Source organism: Natator depressus, chromosome 1, assembly GCF_965152275.1.
Source record: "Natator depressus isolate rNatDep1 chromosome 1, rNatDep2.hap1, whole genome shotgun sequence".
Taxonomy (NCBI): domain Eukaryota; kingdom Metazoa; phylum Chordata; order Testudines; family Cheloniidae; genus Natator; species Natator depressus.
In genome coordinates, this window is record NC_134234.1 from 337,513,937 (window position 1) to 337,539,257 (window position 25,321).

The 25,321-nt window shown below is 46.2% G+C and overlaps 1 protein-coding gene across 3 annotated transcripts in view; it reads left to right on the plus strand.

Annotated features, from left to right (window-relative positions):
* The window catches only part of PRKCQ (protein kinase C theta), an 85,995-nt gene that overhangs the window by 56,094 nt on the left and 4,580 nt on the right, over nucleotides 1-25,321 (plus strand). For all 3 annotated transcript variants that reach the window (XM_074942682.1, XM_074942683.1, XM_074942684.1), the window contains 5 exons: nucleotides 4,447-4,538; nucleotides 11,109-11,171; nucleotides 15,030-15,168; nucleotides 21,044-21,232; nucleotides 24,354-24,482. In XM_074942682.1, the coding sequence (XP_074798783.1) occupies nucleotides 4,447-4,538; nucleotides 11,109-11,171; nucleotides 15,030-15,168; nucleotides 21,044-21,232; nucleotides 24,354-24,482 (612 nt within the window). The remainder of the gene's footprint in view (nucleotides 1-4,446; nucleotides 4,539-11,108; nucleotides 11,172-15,029; nucleotides 15,169-21,043; nucleotides 21,233-24,353; nucleotides 24,483-25,321) is intronic.

Below are 25,321 nucleotides of genomic sequence, written 5' to 3' on the forward strand. Positions count from 1 at the left end.
ATTTTCAACCAGTCCTGAAACCAGCAATAGGGGCAGTTCTATCACCTTGTAGGAGGGGTAGGTTAGCTTCTCTATTTAAGCACTACAGAGAACTCTGTTTTGAAGTCCTAAGTGAGACTTAATTGGTGCAATTAGCCTTTTGCTGACCTTTGCTAAATTATGCCAGGAGGCCTTTAGTATGTGGAGATACAGTAATCTACACCTGCATCTTTGTATACATATTCAGATGTGTTTGCTGCTTTAAATCAAGCAGATGGACTTGCAAAGCAGAGCATCTCAAATAAGGTATTTAACATTCAGTAAAAGACAAAGTGCGAGAATCAGAATCAAAAGCTAATTGTGTGAGATGAGGACTGAATTGAATTGGCTGGCAGCTGTAGGAAATGCTGCCATCTCTAGAGAATAGGCTGATATTACACAAGGGGAAACATTCTTTAGCACTGAAGAACAAAATTAAACCCTCAGTCATTTTGTCTTTAGCAGTTAGGCTTTGATTGTCCCCAAAAGTTTTTCATTGCAAATAGTATCTTCTGTACTTCCTATAACCACAAATTGATGGAGGCAGGATCCTGCACAAGCCATTTGTCACCTAAGTAGTCCCACTGAAGTCAATGCATCGAAGAATGTACAGGGTCAGACCCAAGGCAGGCCTATACATACTGATATAGGTGGGCTTGGAGGGCCAGATCCTCCTCTGGTGTAAATCAGCCTATTTCCATTGACCTCAGTGGAGTTATGTGAATTTACACCATCTGGGGACTTGGCCCTAGAATAGCACACATTTGCAAGGATAACAAAGGAAACCAATAGCAGGTGTACGTGGTATGCATGCCTACCACATGAATGGGTCAAATATTTGTGACCATTAAAGCCATGGGAAGATATTTCTTCCTCTTCAGTAACTGGTCTGACATTAGAAAGAACGAGGAGTACTTGTGGCACCTTAGAGACTAACAAATTTATTTGAGCATAAGCTTTTGTGGGCTAAAGCCCACTTCATCAGATGCATGCAGTGGAAAATACAGTAGGAAGATATGTATATATACAGAGAATATGATGCTATGATCCCACTGAGGGTTACCAAAAGAAACGACACCATCTGCTCAAGAAACTCCCTGAAAAAGCACAAGAACAAATCTGCACAGACACATCCCTAGAACCCTGACCGGGGTATTCTGTCTGCTACCCAAGACCCATAAACCTGGAAATCCTGGACGCCCCATCATCTCAGGCATTGGCAGCCTGACAGCAGGATTGTCTGGCTATGTAGACTCTCTCCTCAGGTCCTACGCTACCAGCACTCCTAGCTATCTTCAAGACACCACTGACTTGCTGAGGAAACTACAATCCATTGGTGATCTTCCAGAAAACACCATCCTGGCCACTATGGATGTAGAAGCCCTCTACATCAACGTTCCACACAAAGATGGACTACAAGCCGTCAGGAACAGTATCCCCGAGAATGTCACGGCTAACCTGGTGGCTGACCTTTGTGACTTTGTCCTCATTCACAACTATTTCACATTTGGGGACAATGTATACCTTCAAGTCAGCGGCACTGCTATGGGTACCCGCATGGCCCCACAGTATGCCAACATTTTTATGGCTGACTTAGAACAACGCTTCCTCAGCTCTCCTCCCCTAACACCCCTACTCTACTTGCGTTACATTGATGACATCTTCATCATCTGGACCCATGGAAAAGAAGCCCTTGAGGAATTCCACCATGATTTCAACAATTTCCATCCCACCATCAACCTCAGCCTGGACCAGTTCACAGAAGAGATCCACTTCCTGGACACTACAATGTTAATAAGCAAAGGTCACATAAACACCACTGTATACTGGAAACCTACTGACCACTATACTTACCTACATGCCTCCAGCTTTCATCCAGACCAGACCACATGATCCATTGTCTACAGCCAAGCTCTGAGATACAACTGCATTTGCTCCAACCCCTCAGACAGAGACAAACACCTACAAGATCTCTAGCAAATGTTCTTACAACTACAATACCCACCTGCTGAAGTGAAGAAACAGATTGACAGAGCCAGAAGAATACCCAGAAATCACCTACTCCAGGACAGGCCCAACAAAGAAAGTAACAGAACACCACTAGCCGTCACCTTCAGCCCCCAACTAAAACCTCTCCAACGCATCATCAAAGATCTACAACCTATCCTGAAGGATGATCCCTCACTCTCACAGAACTTGGGAGACAGACCAGTCCTCACTTACAGACAGCCCCCCAACTTGAAGCAAATACTCACCAGCAACCACACAACAGAACCACTAACCCAGGAACCTATCCTTGCAACAAAGCCCGTTGCCAACTGTGTCCACATATCTATTCAGGGGACACCATCATAGGGCCTAATCACATCAGCCACACTATCAGAGGCTCGTTCACCTGCACATCTACCAATGTGATATATGCCATCATGTGCCAGCAGTGCCCCTCTGCCGTGTACATTGGCTGAACTGGACAGTCTCTACGCAAAAGAATAAATGGACACAAATTAGACGTCAAGAATTATAATATTCAAAAACCAGTCAGAGAACATGTCAACCTCCCTGGACACTCAATTACAGACCTAAAAGTGGCAATTCTTCAGCAAAAAAACTTCAAAAACAGACTCCAATGAGAAACGGCAGAACTGGAATTAATCTGCAAACTGGACACCATTAAATTTAGGTGAGGACTGGCCTGTCTCCCAAGATCTGTGAGGGTGAGGGATCGGCCATTTTAAGATTGACTCCAACAGGTGGGGAATGTCCAGATTTGAAAGGTGCCCACTGTATATAGCGTTTTTCATGTTCAAATGACACTGCAAACATCGGGCTGTACTCTGACTCAGAATATATGCCCAAGAACAGGAGGAAGAAACCTCCCCTTACGATCCTATCCAGGTCCAGGAACATGGGAGTAAGCAGGACTATTAGCCAGCTGACTCCCCACCTGGAGCATGGCAACAGGGAGAGGAGGGGAACTGGCTGGCCAGAGAAGCTGAGCCAGCAGGATTGGAAGAGTAATTTACAGGCCAGCGGCAAATTGTTACCCTTCAGGATCAAGAAAGAAGCAAGGGAGAAATTGTGTCTCCCAGGGTACCTCTGAGGCATAGTGCTTCCTGGCATGATGCAGTTTATGCCCCAACACTCATTTAAGACTTTGCCTAAATTCATAGTCTAAGCTATTGTTTTATTAATGTTCACAACAGAATTCTAAGCTCAATAATTAATATCTCAGTTCTGCATATGCACAAGCTACAATCCCGCTCTCCTCCTGAAAGGTCCTCAGACTCCTAAACTCTTGAGGGCCCCAGTGGGAGTTGATGTCACTGGCTGTCCCTCAGAGCCTGGTAGAATCAGACATTGAGGTCAAAGGACTTTTCCAAGACTCCAGAGGAAGTTTTTGTCCTTGAGTCCAGAGTCAGGGCAAGGGCAAGAACCCAGCCTGGCATAATTCTCTGTGGTGTTCTGACACCACTAGACCAGGGCATCCACTCGGATTCGTGCAGGCTCAAGTGACAGGGCTGTCCCTACTGTAATTGCACTATCAAAACCATACGCAATGCCCATACGCAAAGAGCTGAAATGGAAACTTTGGAGTCCAGTGCTGCTAATGATTCCTATGCAGGACCCCATTTATATAACGGGGCACTGTACTAGCCTCAGAGTCTTCCTGTGGGGATCCAATTGCAGTATTAGGACACTTGTCCGTATCCAGTTTGGAAGTAGGAAGCGGCTTTCTAAAACTTCTGTGACCTGTTAGCACATTTTGGGCATACGACAAGAATTATTATTCACTTAAACCTTCGCAATAATTGTTTAAGTACTTCCCCATCAATAGAACTATTCAGTTGCTTAAAATTAAGCACTTGCTTTGCTGGATCAGGGTCAACGCGCTCAGCACATTGCAGGATCAAACTCCCTATTGGACTATTGCCATACATGAAGTAGCTCACATGGGCAAGTGTCTCTACGATTGAGGCCCATGGCAGGCAGTGTAGCCTAGTGAGCAATGCACTGGACTGAGACTCAAAAGCCCTGGGCTCTATTCGCAGCTCTGTCACTCTGCTGGCTGGTCTTGGGCAAGTCACTTCACTGCTCCTTGCCTCCATTTCCCCATTGCTGAAAGGGGGATAATGAAACTGACCTCCTTTTTAAAGCACTTTGAGATCTGCTCATGAAAAATGCTATGTGTGAGTTAGGGATTGTTTATTATTATGTTTTTTACCAGTGATTATGCAAATCTGGGCAGTGGGAGCTAAGTAGGGGGTCAAGGAAAAAAAAGTGGAAAGGAAATACCGGTGAAATAAGTTGGTTGCTTCAGAAATCCAACCTTGTATTGTACCCTTCTTTCCTTCCCCTTTCTCCTCCCCCTCCTTCTTCATGGTATTTTTACTTTCAGTACCTAATTCTAGTCTTTTATTGTTTTTCTAGGAAAACCTCTTTTTCGTAATGGAATATCTAAATGGAGGAGATCTAATGTTTCATATCCAAAGCTGTCACAAGTTTGACACCGCCAGAGCAATGTAAGATGATTTAATTGCCATTTACTTTAATAGGTCACACACTTAGTGTAATAGGGAGTCAGCGTGACCTAATGGATAAAGCACAGGGACTCGGGAGACCTGGGTTTTGTTTCTGGCTCTGCCAATGGCCTTCTGTGTTAGCTTGGGCAAGCCAGTTCTCCTCTCTGTGCCTCTGTTTCCTCATCTGTAAAATGGGAGTAATGATACTGAACCTCCTTTGTAAAGCTTTTGGACCTACAGGTGAAAATTACTATAATTAGGGCTTGGTATTATTGCTGTCATCTGGCCTCAGCCACTGACTTCTGGCATGTCACTTCCTCTCCCTGTGCCTCTGTTTCCCCTCCCACCCTTTCTCTGTCTTATCTTGTGTAGCTTGTAAACTCTTCAGGGCAGAGACTTTCTCTTACACTATGTATGTACAGCACCTAGCACCATGAGGCCCCAATCACAGTTGAGGGGTCTAGGTGCAACCATAACAATCACACAAGGCGTACTTTCCATTTCAAGATCTTCCAGTCATGTGTAGCCTTTTGTTCAGCTGATTTTTCCAGTCATGGATCAGCGGACCCAGTCAGGCTGCTGAAGTAGGTACCTGGGCCTTTTCATACGAAGTCTGAATCATTCAGTAAAGAACTAAGAGGGTAGGGTTACATTGATCCACATCTCTAGGTAATCTACAGGGAAGACGACTGTAAGGCAATAGCAGGACTTTTGACAACACACCAGGACCCTGATTCTGTCCCTTATTTTGGCACCTCCGTTTGGCTCCAGCCACAAAAGGGTGCAGAACAGCTGCTGGGGATTTCTCCAGAAAGGAGGGGTTCCCTTGGCTCTGCAGGGGTGGCTTAAGCAGCCCCAAGCCACCTTTCTTCCCTGTCTCTGGCAAGACACATCTTGGGGCAGGAGGAGAATTGGGGGAGGACAGTGCCATTGCTGGAATACTCTGAGCCGTGCAGCAGCCCATCGGTGACTGTTGAAAATTAGAGCAGCCCCTGGGCTGCCCTAAATTGCACTGGGAGCTGGGGAGGCCCCAGTTAGGCCAGAATTTTGAAAACACAAAGGTGGCTTAAGGCTTTCTTCCTGCCCCCTCCCCCACCCCCCCAACCTGCATCCCGATTGTGCCGCACTTTGAATTTCAGATCTGGAACCTGGTTCTGATCTCACTGCTACTGATGGAAATCAGGAGTGAAACCCCTGAAGTTAGCAGAGTTACAGCAGTGTAAAATTGGAGTAAACGAGAGGCTAATCAGGCCCCTGATGCTCAGTGTCAAACGTCTGGGGACATCTTCTGGCCTTGTACACATGTGGGCAGCTCACACTGAGCCACGTTCAGCCCTGATGTAAATGAACAAACTCCCACTGCAGGGGCAGTAAAACTGTCAGGATTTCCCAGTTTGATTGCTGAAAGTCTTTGCAGGCAGGAGAAGACTCTGGGTGTGTCTACACTACAGTTGGGGGTGTAATTTCCAGCTCAGGTAGACATACATGCCCTAGCCTAAAAACAGCACTGCATGGCAGTGCGGGCAGCAGCATGGTTAGCCTCCTGAACACATACCTGGGCTCCTGGATGGGGTTGTACTCTGGGCAGCTAGACTTTCCCACCTCCTAAACTGCTGCAGCTACTCTGCTACTTTTAGGCTCTTGCTCAATCAAATTTAGCATGTGTACATCTACCTGAGCTGGGAGTTACACCCCTCGTTCCAGGGTAGATGTACCCTTAGAAAAAGCCATTGAGCAAAACAACTACAAAAGAATCCCAAAGCCTCAGCCATTCCCAGAAGCTTTTTAGCTTTAGGATGACTGCGTCAGCCACATGCCCCTTTGTGCAGAGATCATAGACTATCAGGGTTGGAAGGGACCTCAGGAGGTCATCTAGTCCAACCCCCTGCTCAGAGCAGGGACCAATCCCCAATTTTTGCCCCAGATCCCTAAATGACCCCCTCAAGGATTAAACTCACAACCCTGGCTTTAGCAGGCCAAATGCTCAAACCACTGAGCTATCCCTGCCTCCTCCCCCCCCCCCCCCCCATGAGAGCCTGGGACCACCTACTCTGGACAAAAATAGGAAAAGAGAGTCTCTTGTTTTCGTCACCGAGCAGCAAAAACGGCAGGCTGGGGACATGAACCCTGTCAGAACAAATGGTAAAAAGGTAAATTTATATAAAAAGTAAATACACCGAGGGAGAATTAAAAATGTATGTAGCCACAACTGAAATAGAGGAATTGAAATAAATAAAAGTTTTTTCTAAATCCTTATGCCAACAAAAGATATTGTAAAAGTCAATATTGAAACACCTTAGAAATTAATTTCTATTTAAATAACAGGGCCTAATTTAAATAAAAGTTTGATTTGTTGGGGTTTGGGGTTTTTTTTTAAACTTAATGTTGAGGACTGTGCCTCCAGCCTAGGACATTCAAGGTCTGATGAGAGGATGCAGTAGAATCCAGTGGAAATATGGTTCTAGGGTTACACTCACCTCTGGGCAGAGGGGTCCTATTTTGAGGGCTGAAGTGAAACTTAAGTGGCGTATTGGTCCTACACTGGGCCTGTGTATTGGGGTGAAGTTTCACCCCGATGCAGAAGTGTGCTGTGAACAAGGGTCTCTAAAGAACTTTGGTAAAAAGGATTCTACAAAAGACACAAGTAACCAGATCTGCAGCTGGTGTAAACGGATGTGGGGTAAAATTTCCCGAAGCACCTAAGTGACTTAGGCACATAGGGGGCAGATTTTCAAAGGTGCCTAATGATGCACACTAGGCGCCTAAGAGTATTTTCAAAAGTGCTTAAGCAGGTCAGGTGCCAATTCTCATTGATTTTCCAAATGATTTATATGGCAATTAGAACCAAACCTACTTAGACCCTTTAGAATATCCCACTTGGAACCTATTGTCATCTGTAGGTGCCTAATAATCTGGCCCTTAGAAGCCTAAACCTCATCAAAATTCAATGGAACTTGGGCTCTTATGTGCCTAAGTCATGTTTGAAAAAGGGAGTTGGCAGTGTTTTCCCCAGAAATTGAAATTGCGGGGGGAGGGGGGGATGTTCAAATGTACAGGGTGGGGGTCAGGGCCGACGGGTGAGACCGTGAGGTGAAGTTGGGCTGTATGGCACCATAGTAAAAACTGAAAAATGTTTCATGACCATTTTATTAGATTTTAAAATCATCACACAAATTAAAGTTGGCTACTCAAGCCTTCTATGAAGCACTACATCTACATCCTTCTTGGTTTCTTGTGATAATTTTGCACAACTCTGTTAATGAACTTCTTGAATGCAATGCATTCACCTTAGGTGGCTTCTCGTGTGTACTTCCATTCCTTCAATTGATATGCTCATTAGTTCCTTCACATGATCAGGCAGAAGGCGATGTCTTTCAAAACACAAAATTCTATTCAATGATGAAAAAGAACGCTCGACTGTAGCTGATTTGACTGGGAGTAGCAAGAGATGAATTCCTACTTCTTTCAGCCCAGGAAACAGAGCATAAAGATCGGGTCGAGCCACTAGTGATGATAAAAAAGAAGTTGAAGTCAAATCTTCATTCATTCGTCGTATAATATTCCACTCTCTGTTCAAATTCTCTATTTTGTCCTGAGCACATGGCAGCCCCATTGCTGGTAGTGCCTCACTCCACTCAACTGTCGGTGTTTTATGGGACAGGGATCTGTAAAAGCTACGTAGAGGTTGAGTAGAATCTAGAAGTCGCTGTTGTAGATTTTTAAGAATCAAGTCTGTGTACTTTTTCAGTTGTCTTAACAAACACTTCTTGTCCTCTTCACTTAAGGATTCAATATAAATGCCTTCATTACTCAACTTCTGGACTGAAGTCTTTGCTCCTTCCAGTACTTTTTCAATGGATAGCTCTCTGATTGATCCAAATGTAGCTTCTATTGCTGGACAAAGATCTACCACTGTTGTAGCAGATGCCTGGATGGCATTGTTTAATGACCCAAGTGGTTTCAACAGTAGACTTACAAGAGAGAGAACAGCAATAGTCTTCTCTGAACCTACTAGCAAAAGTAATCCACCAGCCTCACTACTTAGATCCATCCCATCTTGGTAGATACTTTCCAAAGACAATAATCATGGCTGGAGTAATTTTAAGACAACAGCCAAGGATTGCTCATGAGAAAGCCAGAGGGTTTTCCCAGGTTGGACTACTTTGAACTTCAGTCCCAGTGTATCCTCTATATTTTCCAAGATATTCAGTCTTTTTGGACTCTTGCTGAAAAATGATTATAAAGACATTCAATTTACAGTTTTTTTAATGTCTTTTGAAGAGTCTGCAGCTCATACTAGCACTAGTTGGAGTAATGGCACCTCTGCAGTGTGTATAGTAGAGACTAGGGTTACACTTTTCTCTGAGAAAAGCTTGTGCTCCACCATGTCTTCCAGAGACGTTTGCAGCTCCATCAAATGCACAAGCAGCCATCTGTTTGGGGTCCAATTGACAAGCATTTAACTCTTCTAAGATGTGGGTTGTCACAGATGCAGCCAATCTGTTTTCTATAACTTGAACATCTAGAAATGCATGTACTGGCCTACCACTGACATCAAGATAACGTACACAATGACTTAATAAAAAGAACAGGAGTACTTGTGGCACCTTAGAGACTAACAAATTTATTAGAGCATAAAGCTTTCGTGGGCTACAGCCCATTTCATCGGATGCATAGAATGGAACATATAGTAAGAAGATATATATATACATACAGAGAAGGTGGAAGTTGCCATACAAACTGTAAGAGGCTAATTAATTAAGATGAGCTATTATCAGCAGGAGAAAAAAACTTTTGTAGTGATAATAATGTATATCTTCTTACTATATGTTCCATTCTATGCATCTGATGAAGTGGGCTGTAGCCCACGGAAGCTTATGCTCAAATACATTTGTTAGTCTCTAAGGTGCCACAAGTACTCCTGTTCTTTTTGCGGATACAGACGAACACGGCTGCTACTCTGAAAAATGACTTAATACTTGATGACCATTTGCATTGGTGCATTCATCAGCCATGTATGCAAATTTTTTGAATGTGGTGAGAGAGTTCTTCACTTTTTCAACTGTTGAGTCTTTCACTGTTGCATCACATGCATCTAGCCAGTCAGTTTTGTTTCTTGCAGAAAGACAGTGAGCATTTGCTGGTCTTGTTCAGAACCAGTGTTCAACTTCAGGATGAACAAGTGACAATGCATTTAACATTGGCCTCCCGTTTATAGTGTGTGGTATCTCTTGCCGAAATAGAAAGTATGATGCCACAGACATGTTTGTTCGCATGAACTGTGTTGTGTAACAGCCTCATTAACACTCACCGGTGTTGTCCTTGGTCAGTGGAGACTCAGAGTTCAGAGGTGCTTTCACATGAGTTCACCTCCCAGGTGTGGGAGCAAGAAGGCACCTTGCTCGTTCCTCCAGCTGCTCACTGTTCGCTCTGGCCACTGTTGTTCGTTGTGCCACCGTTCACTCCATCGCTCTGTTGCCAATGGCCCTGTGCTGTCACCTTCTGCTGCCACTTGCCACTGTGACCTCTGCGAGTTGGTCTCTTGAGGTTCCACCCAGCTCTCAGGGATTTTAGCTGAGCTCTCAGCGGGGGAACCTCACTGCGAGTGCAGACTGGACCGTCTCTTCCACAGAAACACTGTCCCACAGCAGGTCTAAGCACTTAGACTTGATTATCAGTGATTTCAGCTGTAGTGGTCACTTAACACAACAAAAGACTCTCTATGGAGCCTAATCAGCTCTGTCTTTAAACAGTGGAGAGGGGCAGGTCAAACAGTACTTGTGACTCAGGCAGACCTTCAAGCAAAACACCCGTCCCCACCCTCTCTCCTGATGCCCTCAGTCAGCACAGGCTAAGCACAGTTCTACTGCCCTTTACTCCTACAACAAAAACAACATTTCTTTCCCCCCCACCCCATTCAAGTGATTTGTAACCCAGCCCCAGCCAAAATCTAGCACTTGGGCAACGCAGCTCAGTTTGCTGGATGCCTAGGTAGATTAGGTGTGAATGTAAATACAATCTGGTCCTGAAGCCTTTCCCCCCAGCCCCCTGCTGATCACTAGCTGTCAGGGAGAGCTCATTTAGACTTTGCTTACAAATCATAATTTGAAATTATTAAGTTGGCCGATATCACCAAAATGAGTGCACTGACATTGTCATAAACAGCTGTAGAAGGAAGCTAGTCTATGTTCATACTTTTCAAATCTATTATAGTTTTTCAGATACACGTATTTTATGATACACTGTATATGCTTTTAAAGTGTATTCATGTTTCAATTTCAATTCAAATTCCCAAACAATCACTAAATTGGCAACACTGCAGGTAACTAGTTCACAAAACTGGGGGGGTGTTGGGGAAATTCGGGGGCGGGGGTAAACACCCCCATTGGGGGGTGTAGGGAAATCCCACTTGGGGTCCTAAAATCACTAGGCTGCTTTTGAAGATGTTGCTTGTACTCCTTTGACTGCAGTGGAGTGATGCCAATTTACACCAGCTGCGGATCTGGCCCCAAATGGAGAATTATTGTGGGGAGACATCAGTTCTGATGCATGTTTGTTTGTTTTTTCTAGGTTCTATGCTGCTGAAATCATTTGTGGTCTGCAATTTCTTCATTCTAAGGGAATAATATACAGGTAGTTTTACACATTGGAATCTAATATACGGCACAGTTAGGCTTTTTCTTCAACATATTGATTTTACCTGCTAGTTTGTACGTTGTTCTTCATACTAATATTGAATTTACAACCCGCTTTGTTTTTCATCCCATTCGCCTATTTTATTTTGGGGGAAAGAGCTTGGAAAAGAGTCAGTCTTATGCACCCTTTTGGGGATCCCATCCTACTCCCATTGAAGTCAATGCCCATTGTGTATTCCAAAGCCAGTTTCATAGATTCATAGATATTAAGGTCAGAGGGACCATTACGATCATCTAGTCTGACCTCCTACACAATGCAGGCCACCGAATCTCACCCACCCACTCCTGCAATAAACCTCTCACCTATGTCTGAGCTATTGAAGTCCTCAAATCATGGTTTAAAGACTTCAAGGTGCAGAGAATCCTCCAGCAAGTGACCCATGCCCCATGCTGCAGAGGAAGGTGAAAACCCCCCAGGGCCTCTTCCAATCTGCCCTGGAGGACAATTCCTTCCCGACCCCAAATATGGCGATCAGCTGAACCCTGAGCATGTGGGCAAGATTCACCAGCCAGATACCCAGGAAAGAATGCTCTGTAGTAACTCAGATCCCACCCCAGTTTGAGATGTTATTGACATTTACATAGTGCCTTGAGCTGAAAGATCCCAAAGACATGATTGCAAAACGTGGGCCCAATCCCTCCAGTACATGTCCATTCAGAACTCCCACTCACTTCGTTAGGAGTTTTGAGTGCACCAGGAATGCATGCTTAGAGCTTATAAATGGAAGGGTCACTTTGCCCTGCCACTGCAATGTAGCCGCTTCGAGATTGGAAGACAGCGGCTTATATTAAAAGGGGGAGGGGGCAGGGGGGAATTACAGTACTACTGAAGTGTTCCAATAGAACTGCAAAGGGATTTTAAATACACAAAATGTTCTTACTCAATAGGGTCCGGCAGACAGCAGCGTGCCATTAAAAATTGGCTCACGTGCCATGTTTGGCACCCGTGCCATAGGTTGCTGACCCCTGGTGTAACAGAAATAAAGTCAGTGAAGTTGGAAATGATGACAACATGAATATCTGCCACTTGGAATTGCTGCCTCTCTATTTCTTGTTGATCAATGTCTCACCTTTCAACCTGGCAGTATTCTAGCAGCAGGAGACTATTATCCTGTGACAATGTTTTCTTCTCTTGATATTATGGTCCCTATTTTTAAACATAGGTGCTTTGTCTGGGATTTTCAACGGGCACGTCAACTGAATGGGATTTGAATGCCTAACTCCCTTGTCTTTCCTTCGATAAATCCCAGCCTTTAAAAGGAGTCCAAGGCGGCTCGCGTTTGACTACTGAGAGAGAGCACGCTACATTTTCAAAAGCAACTAAGGCCATGTCTACACTAACGCTTATGTCGGCAAAATTTGTGTCACTCAGGAGTGTAAAAAAACCGCACCTCTGAGCGACATACATTTTGCCGGCATACGTGGTCGCGTGCACAAGTGGTATGTCGGCAGGAGAGCTTCTCCCAACTAGTCTCTAAGGTGCCACAAGTACTCGTTTTCTTTTTGCAAATACAGACTAACACGGCTGTTACTCTGAAATCTCCCAACTAGATACCTACCACCACTTGTTGGGGGTGGTTTAATTATGTGGACAGGAGAGCTCTCTCCCGTCAGCATCGAGCGGCTACACGAGAGTGGCACAGCTGCATCGGTCTTTAGTGTAGACGTAGCCTAAGTAATTTTGGTTGCCTTTATTTTTGGGGTGCTCAATTTGAGACAACGTTCTGTTTTTCAGAAGGCTCTGAGTAGCCACCCACTGGAAGTCAGGCCCCCTTTCAAGGTGCCTCAGATGGGGTGCCCAAAATTACAAGTCACTTCTGTATGCAGTGTTGTTGTAGCTTAGAGCTTATAAAGTCCCACGATATTACAGAGACAAGGTGGGTGAGGTAAAACCTTTTTTTGGACCAGCTTCTGTTGGGGAGAGAGACAACCTTTCATGCTTATCCAGAGCTCTTCTTCAGGTCTGGGAAATGTACTCAGAGTGCCACAGCTAAATATTCAGGATGGAATCGATTGTTTAGCATAAGTAGTTAACCCATATTTCAAGGGACCATTCAAGGTAAAGTGGCTACGTCACTTTTGGAACTGTAGCCCAGTTGGGCATTCACATGCTTAAGGGCCTGCTGGTGCATGTGAGTGCAGAAGAATGTGCTGCTTAAAAAACCGCCTGGAAAATTGGTCCCTGTGACTTAATCGCGATTTTATCAGCAGTAACTTTAAGGGTGGCAATTCTGCAACAGAAAAGCTTCAAAAACAGACTCCAACGAGAAACTGCTGAGCTTGAATTAATATGCAAACTAGATACCATTAACTTGGGTTTGAATAGAGACTGGGAGTGGCTGGGTCATTACACATATTGAATCGATTTCCCCATGTTAAGTATCCTCACACCTTCTTGTCAACTGTCTAAATGGGCCATCTTGATTATCACTACAAAAGTTTTTTTCTCCTGCTGATAATAGCTCATCTTAATTAATTAGCCCTTACAGTTTGTATGGCAACTTCCACTTTCTCTGTATGTATAATATATATATATATATATATATATATATATATATATCTTCTTACTATATGTTCCATTCAATGCATCCAAGGAATTGGGCTGTAGTCCACGAAAGCTTATGCTCTAATAAATTTGTTAGTCTCTAAGGTGCCAGAAGTACTCCTGTTCTTTTTGAAGTTTAGGTCAGCTCTGGAGACTAACCCAGAAGAAGCTATCACTCCATTTCTCCTGTCAGGGGTTGTTCCTGTGTGGGCACCTCTTTGTTCTGTGTTGATGTGCGTGATTCATTGGCTGGCTTGCTTTTTAATTTCCCCCATACATATTTTTCTCTCCAAGCTCCCAGCTTCCCACAGCAGCCTGCAACCTCAGAGGAGAGCATGGCAGTAGAGCGTGAAGGACTTCTGTAAATACTTCAGCCCCAGCTAGTGCGGCCCCGGGAGGGAAAAGATGATGGATGTTCTACTTAGGTTCTGGGGTGCTCCCAGCCATTGCAAAGCCAGCCCGGCTGCAGCTTCCCTGCGATTGTTTATTGGGCTAGCTAGATCAAAGCTAGCTCTGGTATATCTCGAGGTCCTGCAGCACACATGCATCTCTAACTGCAGTGTAGACATACCCCATTGAGGTTAGCACCGGAATTCGATTTTGGGGACAGGACTTGTGGGAAAGTATATTTGGCCTTTGTCTCAGTCTCCATGAATTCCTAATGTCCCTCCCTCCCCCCAGGAGCAGAGCTGCTTATAGTGCTAATTAGTGTGGGTGTGGCAGGGCTGACAAATGAGAAAGAAGGTGTAAAAAACCCTCCTCCTTCTTGTACCCTGGCTCAGCAGCCAGATAAAAACTACAGCCCATGTGCTTCCCTGAGTGCAAGGTGTGTATCTTCCTTGCGTGCCCTGGGGTTCAGTACAGCCCAAAGGGGGTAGGGTGAGGCTGTGTTCTTGCCCCTCCTACACAGACAATTTTATTCTTGGAGCTGCGGAGCAGATAGGACAACTCTATATTGCTCCCCATTAATTTTCACAATGCCCTTCCGGGGCCTGGTAGGTACAGTAACTATTAATAAGCCCATATGACAGGTGAGGAAATGGGAGTAGAGTAGACAGGGTGAACTCACTGAGTTGGCTGTAGAGATTGCTGGGGTCAGGATGGAGACCTTGACCTCCCCCTTGTGTTCTCAAATCACCAAATCTTGCCACTCTCCTATTGCAAGAACCTATGTTATGTAATATTATACATGCACTTATGCCTCTGGACAATGTTTCCATAGAAGATGTTTACTTTGCTCTTCTCTTGCAGAGATTTGAAGCTGGATAACGTTCTGTTAGACAAGGACGGGCATATCAAAATCGCTGACTTTGGGATGTGTAAGGAGAACATGTTTGAAGATGCAAAGACAAGCACTTTCTGTGGAACCCCTGATTACATTGCTCCCGAGGTAGGTGTGACCTGAACTTAGGTCAAATCCGTTCTCAGTCCTACCTGCAGGAAGCCCACCAACGTCAATGAGGTTGCGCGCTTGTTACTGAAAGCATAATTTAGCCCAGTAGTTGAATCATTTTCTTTGAGGAAACAGACAATGATTAATCACTTGGAGGGCTGCGTGAAAAGTATATAAGGTTCTTGCGAATGGTTCCCCTAGTTAGAAACTGGATTTCAGTTTGGCTTGTTGGTACCCTTTATTGCTCTCTGTGAACATAGGTGCTGACTCTGTGAACATAGGTGCTGACTCCAGGGCTGGAGCACCCACGGAAAAAAAATAGTGGATGATCAGCACCCAAAGCCACAGCTGTTCGTCGCCGCCGCCAAACAGCTGATTGACGGCTTGGGAAGGGAGGGGCTTGGGGGAAGACAGAGACCAGGAGCAGCAGGTGGGTGGGGACCTCAGGAAATGGGTGGAGCTGGGGCAGGAAGAGGCAGAGCCAGGGCAGGGCCTCAGGGGCGGGGGCAGAGTGGGGGCAGGGCCTCGGGGCAGAGCCGGGGTGGAGCACCCCCGGAGAAAACTAGAAGTCGTCGCCTATGTCTGTGAACATTCCTACAACTGAAATGTTGATCAGGCAAGCGTTTGTGGAACGCAGACTTTGCACCATAAGTGGTTGAATCACAAAATGAAATTTGATCTGTGATTAAATGAAATTCATTTCAGGCAGCAGCTGTTTATAAAGGCAGGTCATCCAATGAGGCGAAAGAATACCATGTGATTAAAGTGACCCGTCATGAAACTCAATTGAAAATCCTGAATAGTTGACTGGATACTCCCTAATTTCAATGGGATTTAAGCCATTGAACTAACACATGCTTTAGTGCTTCCTGCATCAGGGTCTTTGCTGAGTAGTTAAGTGTTAACATGACTGGGCTCTAAATAAGGCACAATACAAGCATGTGTGAATCCCAACTGTTTCTTCAAATAAATATATAGGGACTCTCACTTACATCAGGGTCAATCACTGAAGTCAGTGGGCCCAGTTCTCCCTTATAGTCCCATCAAGGGGGCAGAAACAGCCCCTGGGAAGTACCCCAGTATAAGCAGCTACCTTATCCTATGTATGGTGCACGACATGGGCAGTGAGGAGTTATCGGGGGGTGGTCACTGTGCTTTCACTGTTTTTCAGTTGCCTTTGGTTCCTAGATGGGAGTGGGGAAAGCTTAACATTATTTACCCCGAGGCTGCTCTAAAGTGTATCAGGGGCTGGGATAAAAGGAGACACAAAGGTGGCTTAAAGTCCCCTCTGTTCCTGCACTCCTCCTTGTCCTCTTCTCCTTCACCAGGATGCATCAGTTAATGAGCTGTGTGTAGAGACCAGAATCCGGTCTTTGTGTGCCCTGACTGATGTAGCCTGGTGCAGGAGTGCCAGAAATGCTCTAGAAATGCTCCAGAGTTTGGCCACCGGTGCCCAAACTCTGGCCCTGCCCCCAGCTCCGCCTCTTCCCCTGAGGTTCCACCCTCTTTCCACCCCTTCCCCTGAGGCCATGCCCTTATTCCACCTCTTCTCCGGAGGCCCTGCCCCAACAATGCCTCTTCCTCCTGCCCTCACCCTGTTCCTGGCCTTGTGGTTGATTTGACTGGGTGCAGACTCCAGCTGAAAGCAGACACAGATCTTCCGTGGAGACACTCTGACTAATCTGGCAACAAGCCAAATGTTTCTCAGGAAGGAAGAGAACTCAAGAGCCCTCAGTGCATCATGCCTGGCATCGCTCTGAAATCCATTTCTTTGCCTTTCAAGATCCCGTTCCCCAAGTTTAGTGTTTTCGTGATGGATATCAGTGCGTGCCAGATGGTTTTTAAAGGCTTTGTTTTCCCCCACGCTGTATTTCATCAATCTTTTACTGCGCTCCGGGGACCTGATTCTGATCTCAGTGGTAACCATGCAATTCAGGAGCCGCTCTGTTGAAATCATTGGAACGATGCCGGCTTGATGCCGGTGGACGTGAGATCGTAATCAAGTCCCCAGTGGCTTTTATTCAGCTTCAACATTCTTTTAAAGAAATCTTTTTCTGATCCTAAACCAGAGTCACGGTCTTCAAGAGATAATCCATTATCTGCGATTTCACTTAATGCAAGCTGGAGAGGTTTTATCTCAGCACCATCATTTATTTTAGAACTTCAGCCAGTGCATAGAAAAACCTTTTACCTACAAACTGAAAGAACTGGTGGAGTTTATTAATCATCTTTCAAGCCATGTAACAGACTTTTTCCAGCATTTCAGCACAGCTGCCTATTCCAGTTATTATTATTTGTATTGCGGTAGGGCCTGGAGTTTCTAACTGAGACTGGGGCCATATTGTGCTATGTGCTATACTTACATATTCCTAAGGAGCTTACAAGTTAGGTAGACAAGGCAGATGGAGGGTGGGAAGGGAAACAGACACAGAGGTAAAGTGATGTGCCCAAGGTCACACATCAGATCAGTAGCAGAGCCAGGAAAAGAGCCCAGGTATCCTGACTCCCACACCAGTACCCTGTTCTCCGGACCACACCGCTTCAGCCATCAGCGGCTGTGCCTGCACTTAGAAGAATAATTGTCTTCTGTGGTATTAATCATCTCCACAGTTAGTCATTTATAGCTACAGCAACTCTAGCATACGGGGTCAAATTGTAATCAGCCCCTGTGCTGAAGAGCATAGGGGAGGAGCCACAATGAACTTCCCCTCCATTTCTTGAGCCCCTTAATATGGGCAAGTTACAGTGGGCAGTAGCTGTCTGAGAAAGGGTGGAAAGGGGAGAGGTGAGGGCTGGGCCAGCGCCCTAGAGGGAACCCTCTGAAAGGTGATGTCATTTCCTCAGAGCCCCCAGGAAGAATTCTGGCTGACTCTCCCAGAGTTCCTTACAGGGGGCAGCTCCTGGACGGCCACTGCAGACTGAATGTAGCCCATGCTATACAGGTACAATTGCATTTGAGGCTTCACCCAGCAGTCTGACTCTGGTAAAATGCCCATTGACTTATCATGTCTTTATCCTAGGTCTGGCATTGGAATTCTGTCATGTTGCCCTATCTCATTGGCCTCAGTGGAAAATTTACCTTCATAAAGTCTACAGGATAGAGCCCTTACAATTCAGAGAACGAATGCCAGCAAGCCCACGCCCGTGTCTTTGCCACCTCCCAAATTGCTCACGCTGAAGGGCTTTCTAACTTGGCCTTGCTCACTCACAACTGGGTATGGGGTTATATTCTTATTGCTCTGGCTTATCTCAAGAAAAGGGTCATTTCTGGGCTCACATACAATCACCCAGATTCTGGCTACAGGGGAGTTACTCCAGATGTAAATGGGAGCAGAACTGGACCAATCATATCACAGTAGGTTTGCCGGGCCAAATTCGGCTCTCATTACATCGTTGTAAACTCATTGCCTTCAATATGGCCATGTGATTGCCAGTAACATGAAGCTTAGTTTATGCACTGTTAATAGCTGAGTGAAATTCCCTCTATGCTGTCCCATTCCTTTCCGGGGTAACTTAGAGTGATTCCACCACACCAGAGGACAGCTTGTAAAATTACAACTGGGGCTAGTGAACACATTAAAGATCCCATGTAGCTGCTTACAGCAAACCTTACAAGACATGGCACTAGACTATTATGCGATTATTTTTGCACCTCCTGCTGTGGAAATTGAACCCTGTTTGAATAGGGATTTGGGAACCAAGAAGTTTCTGAGTCATTGTTGCAAGCAAGCTGTCAGAGGCATTGTCTTCTGTGAATCAAAAATCTATCCAATACAGCGATAAACCGTGGAGTGAAATGAAACCCTTGTTCATTAAGGTGCAGCTGACAGAGGCTTTGTGTATTGGTGTGGGGCTGAAGTATGTATAGTGCATGGATAGGCAACTTTCTGGCCAGTTGCACATTAATGTAATTAGAAAAAGCATTGTCAGTGGTAAAAGATAAAATAACAAAACCTAACAAAACTCTGTAAAAACAACTGGATGACTGTGGACACTTGAGCTCATTATTTTATTTTTAAACTTTATTCTGGCGGTTTTGATTTTGATTTCTCAAAATGTCAGATGCTATTAGACCATGTTGAAGACCAGAGGTTTAAACTTTTCACCTAGTGAACCATATCCTAACAACCAGGTCAGACAAGTTTCTCTGACCTATTCTACCACCTTTGCAGTGATATTTCCTAGCATGGGGGAATCCCCAACCAGCATAGAGCCAGCAGAGTTGCTTCCTATTACTCCTCTCCTGCAGACCCTAGTGCTGGGGGTGAGGGTGTGTGTTAGGATGGGCAAGAGGACTGGCAGAGCACAAAGTCAGCTGGCATATGGTCCCTAGGGAATAACACACTGGTGCATTTTAGAGCAGCCCCTGGGCTGCTCTAAACTGGTCCAATGCCAGGGCAAAGACTCAGGCTATTGGAGCAAAATAACAGGTTCCCTACTAGCTCTGTCCCTCACCAACGTACACATACATTTTGCTTCCCCCACTATTAACTGGATGTAACAGAGAAGTAGGTCCATAATCTATTGGTTACCTCTCCCCCACAAACAATGTGTGATTAGCAGACTGCCGCCCCTCCTAATAAAGATCCTATTCACAATTGTGCAACATCCCTATGGGAATTACACCAATTACATTACATGCAGCTAGGCTGGCTCCTTCCTTCTTATCTTCAGCTGCTTCCCCAGGCCTCAGGGCTTTTCTTTATAACGAAGAGCATGGATGCCTGTAGAAGAAGCTAGTAACGAGGTGGGGCTAACATCATATGACCTGCTCTCTGTGGGCTACCAGCAAGTGATTCACAGACCACAGTCTGAGAAACACTGGTATAGACTACTAATCAGTTCCAAATTCAGTTCTTTAAAATACAGCTCTGATGAGTCAAATAAGCCCCACGACGCACCTCACAAACTGGTTTTTTCTTTAAACGATGGAACTCACAAGTCTGAGTTAATTTTTCTTTTTCTGATGAATTTTGCAAAAGAATGTGGGGCTGGCACTACTTCCCATGTTGCAGCTCAACAGTTTAGCTCCATGTTTGTAAGCAGAAAACCAGCAGGGTTTAGAATGTAACTTTGGCACACCTTTACCTGCTAGCCGTGTGACTATTTTTGCTGCAGCAGATTGCACTAGTCTTCTATTGTTTCAGGAAAGCGAACTGCGTAGTAAAATTATACTTACTGTATACAGCTTTTCAGGCATAGATTTCAAAGGTGGGTAAGTATTGTTATTATCCCTATTTTTTGTAGCTAAGCAAATTGAGGCACAGACAGATTAAGTGATTTGCCTACAGTCACACACTAGCTCGTTGGCAAACCCAGGTCTTCTGACCCACAGGCTGGTTCCCCATCCACTTGGTGACGACGACGATGATGCCAGTTAATTGCTTTCTCCAAGTCCTTGGCCCAAATCTGCAGCTGCATCCCTGCTCTGGGTGCAGCTTGTGGAAGAGGGATGGTGCAAAGGGGTCTTTACGTCACCTTTCTGTCCCTGATTCCATTAGGGGCCATGGACCAGTTAAAGAAGCCTCAGGGAAGCCCCTGACTTATACCCAGCTGTGTATGGCCCAAAGGGAGGGTTCAGGAAGCCTGGAGTTGCTGTGATTTAGAGCTGCTCTGACCACTCACACCCCACACTGGCAACTGTGAGGAAGGGTGCACTGGTAAGTCTATGCCATCTGCAGGTTACTGAGGAAAATCATCCAATGGCTGTTTAAAATAGCATCATGCCTGTTTTGCTCTGCCTAAGCAGCACAAAGCAGCTGTAGAGGGGTCCAAGTCTGCCACTAATGGACAGCATCCAGAGGATAGACTATTAATGTCAAGTGTTTTGTGTCTGCCTTTCTCACTCCCTGCCAATCTCCCTCTGACATAGATTTTGCTGGGACAGAAATACAACACTGCGGTTGACTGGTGGTCCTTTGGTGTCCTTCTGTATGAGATGCTGATTGGCCAGTCTCCTTTCCATGGCCAAGATGAAGAGGAGCTTTTCCAGTCCATCCGCATGGATAATCCATTCTACCCTCGCTGGCTCAATAAGGATGCAAAAGACATCCTAGTGAAGGTAAGAAGACACAGCACTTCCACTGTTACAGGTCAGATCCTTTTTGCCAAATGCTAACATCTCTCCTTGATGTTTGCATCTTCTCACTGGTATGCAGAGAAATGGCCTTAGTACTATGGTGAGAAATAATCACATAGAATCATAGAATATTAGGGTTGGAAGAGACCTCAGAGGTCATCTAGCCCAACCCTCTGCTCAAAGCAGGACCAACACCAACTAAATCATCCCAGCCAGGGCTTTGTCAACCCAGGCTTTAAAAATCTCTAAGGATGGAGATTCCACCACCTCCCTAGGAAACCCATTCCAGTGCTTCACCACCCTCCTAGTGAAAGAGTGTTTCCTAATATCCAACCTAACCCTCTCCCACTGCAACTTGAGACCATTGCTTCTTGTTCTGTCATCTGCCACCACTGAGAACAGCCGAGCTCCATCCTCTTTGGAACCCCCCTTCAGGTAGTTGAAGGCTACCCCTGTCACTCTTCTCTTCTGCAGACTAAATAACCCCAGTTCCCTCAGCCTCTCCTCGTAAGTCATGTGCCCCAGCCCCCTAATCATTTCCATTGCCCTCCGCTGTACTCTCTCCAATTTGTCCACATCCCTTCTGTAGTGGGGGGACCAAAGCTGGATGCACGATTATACACAGTGCTTTGTCTGAGGATCTCAGAGCACAATGGGCCTGATCCCAGGCCCCCTGAATCTTAACGCCTACATTCATCTCCACGTTGTCTCCATCCCCCACCTTGTTCTCTCATATCTCACATTAGTCTTTCTGGTTTGGACTCGGGGGAAGGACCATGTTATTTATGTGTCAGTAAAGTCACATGGTAATGCACCATGCTCCATCAATAATAATAATGGAGAAAGAGGATTCTCTGTTCTATGTATATACAGCACCTAGGACAGCAGGACTCAGGCTTCTAGGAACCACCATAATAAGAATAATAAATAAAGTACAAACATGCTGACTCAAACAATGCACAACATGTGAGAGAGAGATTATGGAGGCCTGACTAGGTGTCTCTTGGTGCCGTCTTTCTGCACAAGCAGACTGAGCCTTTGTTAGCTTTATTTAATGTAGTATCAGAAATAAAAATCATCCTTATTGCCAAACACTAAACTCCCTTTCTGAGAAAGAGACAATTATCCTGGTTATTGGCCACTTCCCATTAGCACTGAATTTGTATAGTTAAACATGTGGTAGTCTTTAGATTCATTAGCATAAGCATTTAATTTAGCGGAGGGGACTCTGTATAGCTGAATTATAACTGCGCAATCAATCTCCTTTGGTCTATTTCAGCACTGTGGCCAGGTTATGATTTGCTGGTGCACAACCCAAGACTCCATTCTGTAGCTGGGATTTCCTTCCATCCAATTCTTCAGTGGCTACCTTTGGCCCTAGACCTTATTGTTGTTTATTAGTTGTTTGCTGTGTGTTTGCTTGCTAACGAGCATGCACATAAAAGACATGGTCCCACCCCAGATAAGAGGCCAGTTTTTCAAAAGACCTCAGCGCCGACAACTGGTGGGGGGCCAGATTGCCCAAATAGTTTCTTGTGTTGAGAACAATGGGAGCTGATGGGCACTGAGCACTTTGGAAAATGTGGCCCCTAGCGCTGGGCAGGAAATGGTTTTCCTGTCACGCAAATGTTTCTGAGATTTAAAAGAAATTGTCCTGTTTGGGGATGAGAACAGAGCCCTTTGAACGATTTTCATGGAAACACACACAGAGAGACCCATGCCACTGGAGCCAGTAGCCTGGTGGTTAGCCACGATGGGGAGACCGAGGTTCAAGCTCCTGGTCTGAGTCAGGGAGAGATGGGTCTTGAACTAAGGTTACCCACATCTCAACAGATTCTATAGTCACTGGTCTTTTTGGATGTTGGGAGGGAATAGTCTTTTTTTCTCTCTCTCTCTCTCTAACCAGAAATTCCATCCTGGACCTAAGCTACCTTTCCCCATGAAAGTTTCATTAAACCTGATATGTCCTTGACTCTCTAATACCTTGGGTCCAACATGCCTACCACAACATTGCCCACCTACAGAAAGTCTCATTTTTGTCAAATTGGCATTTTCGAGTGAAAATGCATTTTGTCAAAACATTCCTGACCCACTCTACATGCCATTTCGTTTAGGGGCCTGCAGAAGAGCTCAGCTCTTTTGAAAATCTGTGTCAAGGACAACCCGTCTTCTTCCAGGGCTAGAAAAGTCTTCTATCTTTTCAGTTGATCTTGATAAACTAGGGAACCTGTGGCCATGGCAGGGACAGTGGAAGCTTCCTAACAGTGGGGGGCCACGGGTGCCCAAACCGTGGCCCCGCCCCCCACACTGCCCCTTCCCCTGAGGCCCCACCCCTACACTGCCCCTTCCCCTGAGGCCCCACCCCTACACTGCCCCTTCCCCTGAGGCCCCACTCCTTTCCCCTGTTGCTTGTCCTTACGGCTGATAAAAAGTGGGAGGGCATAGCGCCAGTTTTCCGGTGCCCCTGGGCCGAGGTGTCATGGTAAAAGTGCTGACAGAAGGTAAGACAACACACAGACCGCAAGGAGTGATTTTTAAGTAGCTTTGCCACCTCTTAGCAGCCTTTCTGATTTGGAGACCCCATAAAATGCAGGACCAGATGACTGGAATGCTTGGTACAAATGAAGGTGGGCAACACCTGCCATATGAATATTCCAGCCATCAAGGCCTAATTTTCCCAACATTCATGCCTCAGCTTTATCTACAAAATATTCATCCTCACAACCCGTAATTGTACACACATGTCATTGTACAGGCATTTGCACAGGCAAACAGGTGCAGTAATCATGCATCTAAGCACCTATTTTGTACACACAATTCACCATTTGCTTGTGCACCTGCACGTTTTGAGGGCACAGCTTAATGGCTGACATTGAAAAATTGGCCTCAAGTATCAAAGTGAAGTAATGAGGACCAGGACAAGATGATTCAGCTTCCCGCTTGGCATGTGGGGCTAGGAATCAGCACCACTTTGCCTGCAAGATTCACGTTTTCACTGAGTAAAGAGGTACCATGGGTGACACCTACCATGGCTACGTGGGTGCTAGTGAAGACGGTGCTATCCACAGAAAAGTAAGGTGCTCCGCTCTCTGCTAACTTCCAGCTTTTCGTGCGAGAACCGGAGAGGAGGCTCGGAGCAAAGGGGAACATCCGCCAGCATGCCTTTTTCCAGGAGATAAACTGGGAGGTTCTAGAAGAGCGGGCGATGGAACCACCATTCAAACCCAGAGTGGTAAGGACTATTCTTAGGTTCCTCAGATCAAAACGCTTTTCTTACCACATTCTTTTGTTCCTGAACTGTGCGTTCTCCCCAGTGGCGAGGCCAGCATAGGCTATGTGGGTGGGCCCTGACTGCGGGTGGGTGGGCAATTATGGGAAGGCTGGGAAGGCAGGAGGGATGGGGGGCCTGCTTACCCGCACCTCATGCAGCTGGCCTTGCGGGGGGGGGGGCGATGGTTGGACCCACTGCCCAGGGGCTCCCCGGGGCCCCGGGTGCACACCAAGCTCTGGGAGGAGACGCTGCTCTCCAGCAGGCACGGCTCCCGGCTCTCTTCCAGGTGCCACCGCCCCACACCGGGCCCAGTTCCCCCAGGCAGTGGGCCTGCCTTTTTTGAAGATCTCCGCTACTTCCACCGGCCACCCGCTCACTCGCCCTCCTCCCAGTGGCGGATTAGCCCCTGGGCCAACCCAGGACCGCAGAAAAATGGGTGCTCTCGTGCCCCTACCCGCTCTGCCTGCCCAGCGCTCCTGTCGGGGAGCGGAGGGGGTGCGCAGGGGGCTTTCTCCACTCCGCCCACCCCACCGGCGCTCCAGCCTGGGAGTGGGCTCAGGGCATTGGGGCTTTCCCCGCTTCACCCACCCAGCCCCAGCAGGAGCACGAGGCGGGCAGAGCAGAGCAAGCCCCCATGCCCTGACCCCACTCCCCGCTGGGTGGGCGGGTGGTGCGGGGCAAGCTCCCGCTCCCCATCAGGAGCGCTGGGTGGGCAAGCAGAGCAGACAAGCTTTGGGGCCAGAGCAGAGCTGGGGCTGTGGGGGGGTGGCCATGGCCCACCCAGGCCCACCTGTGGCTAT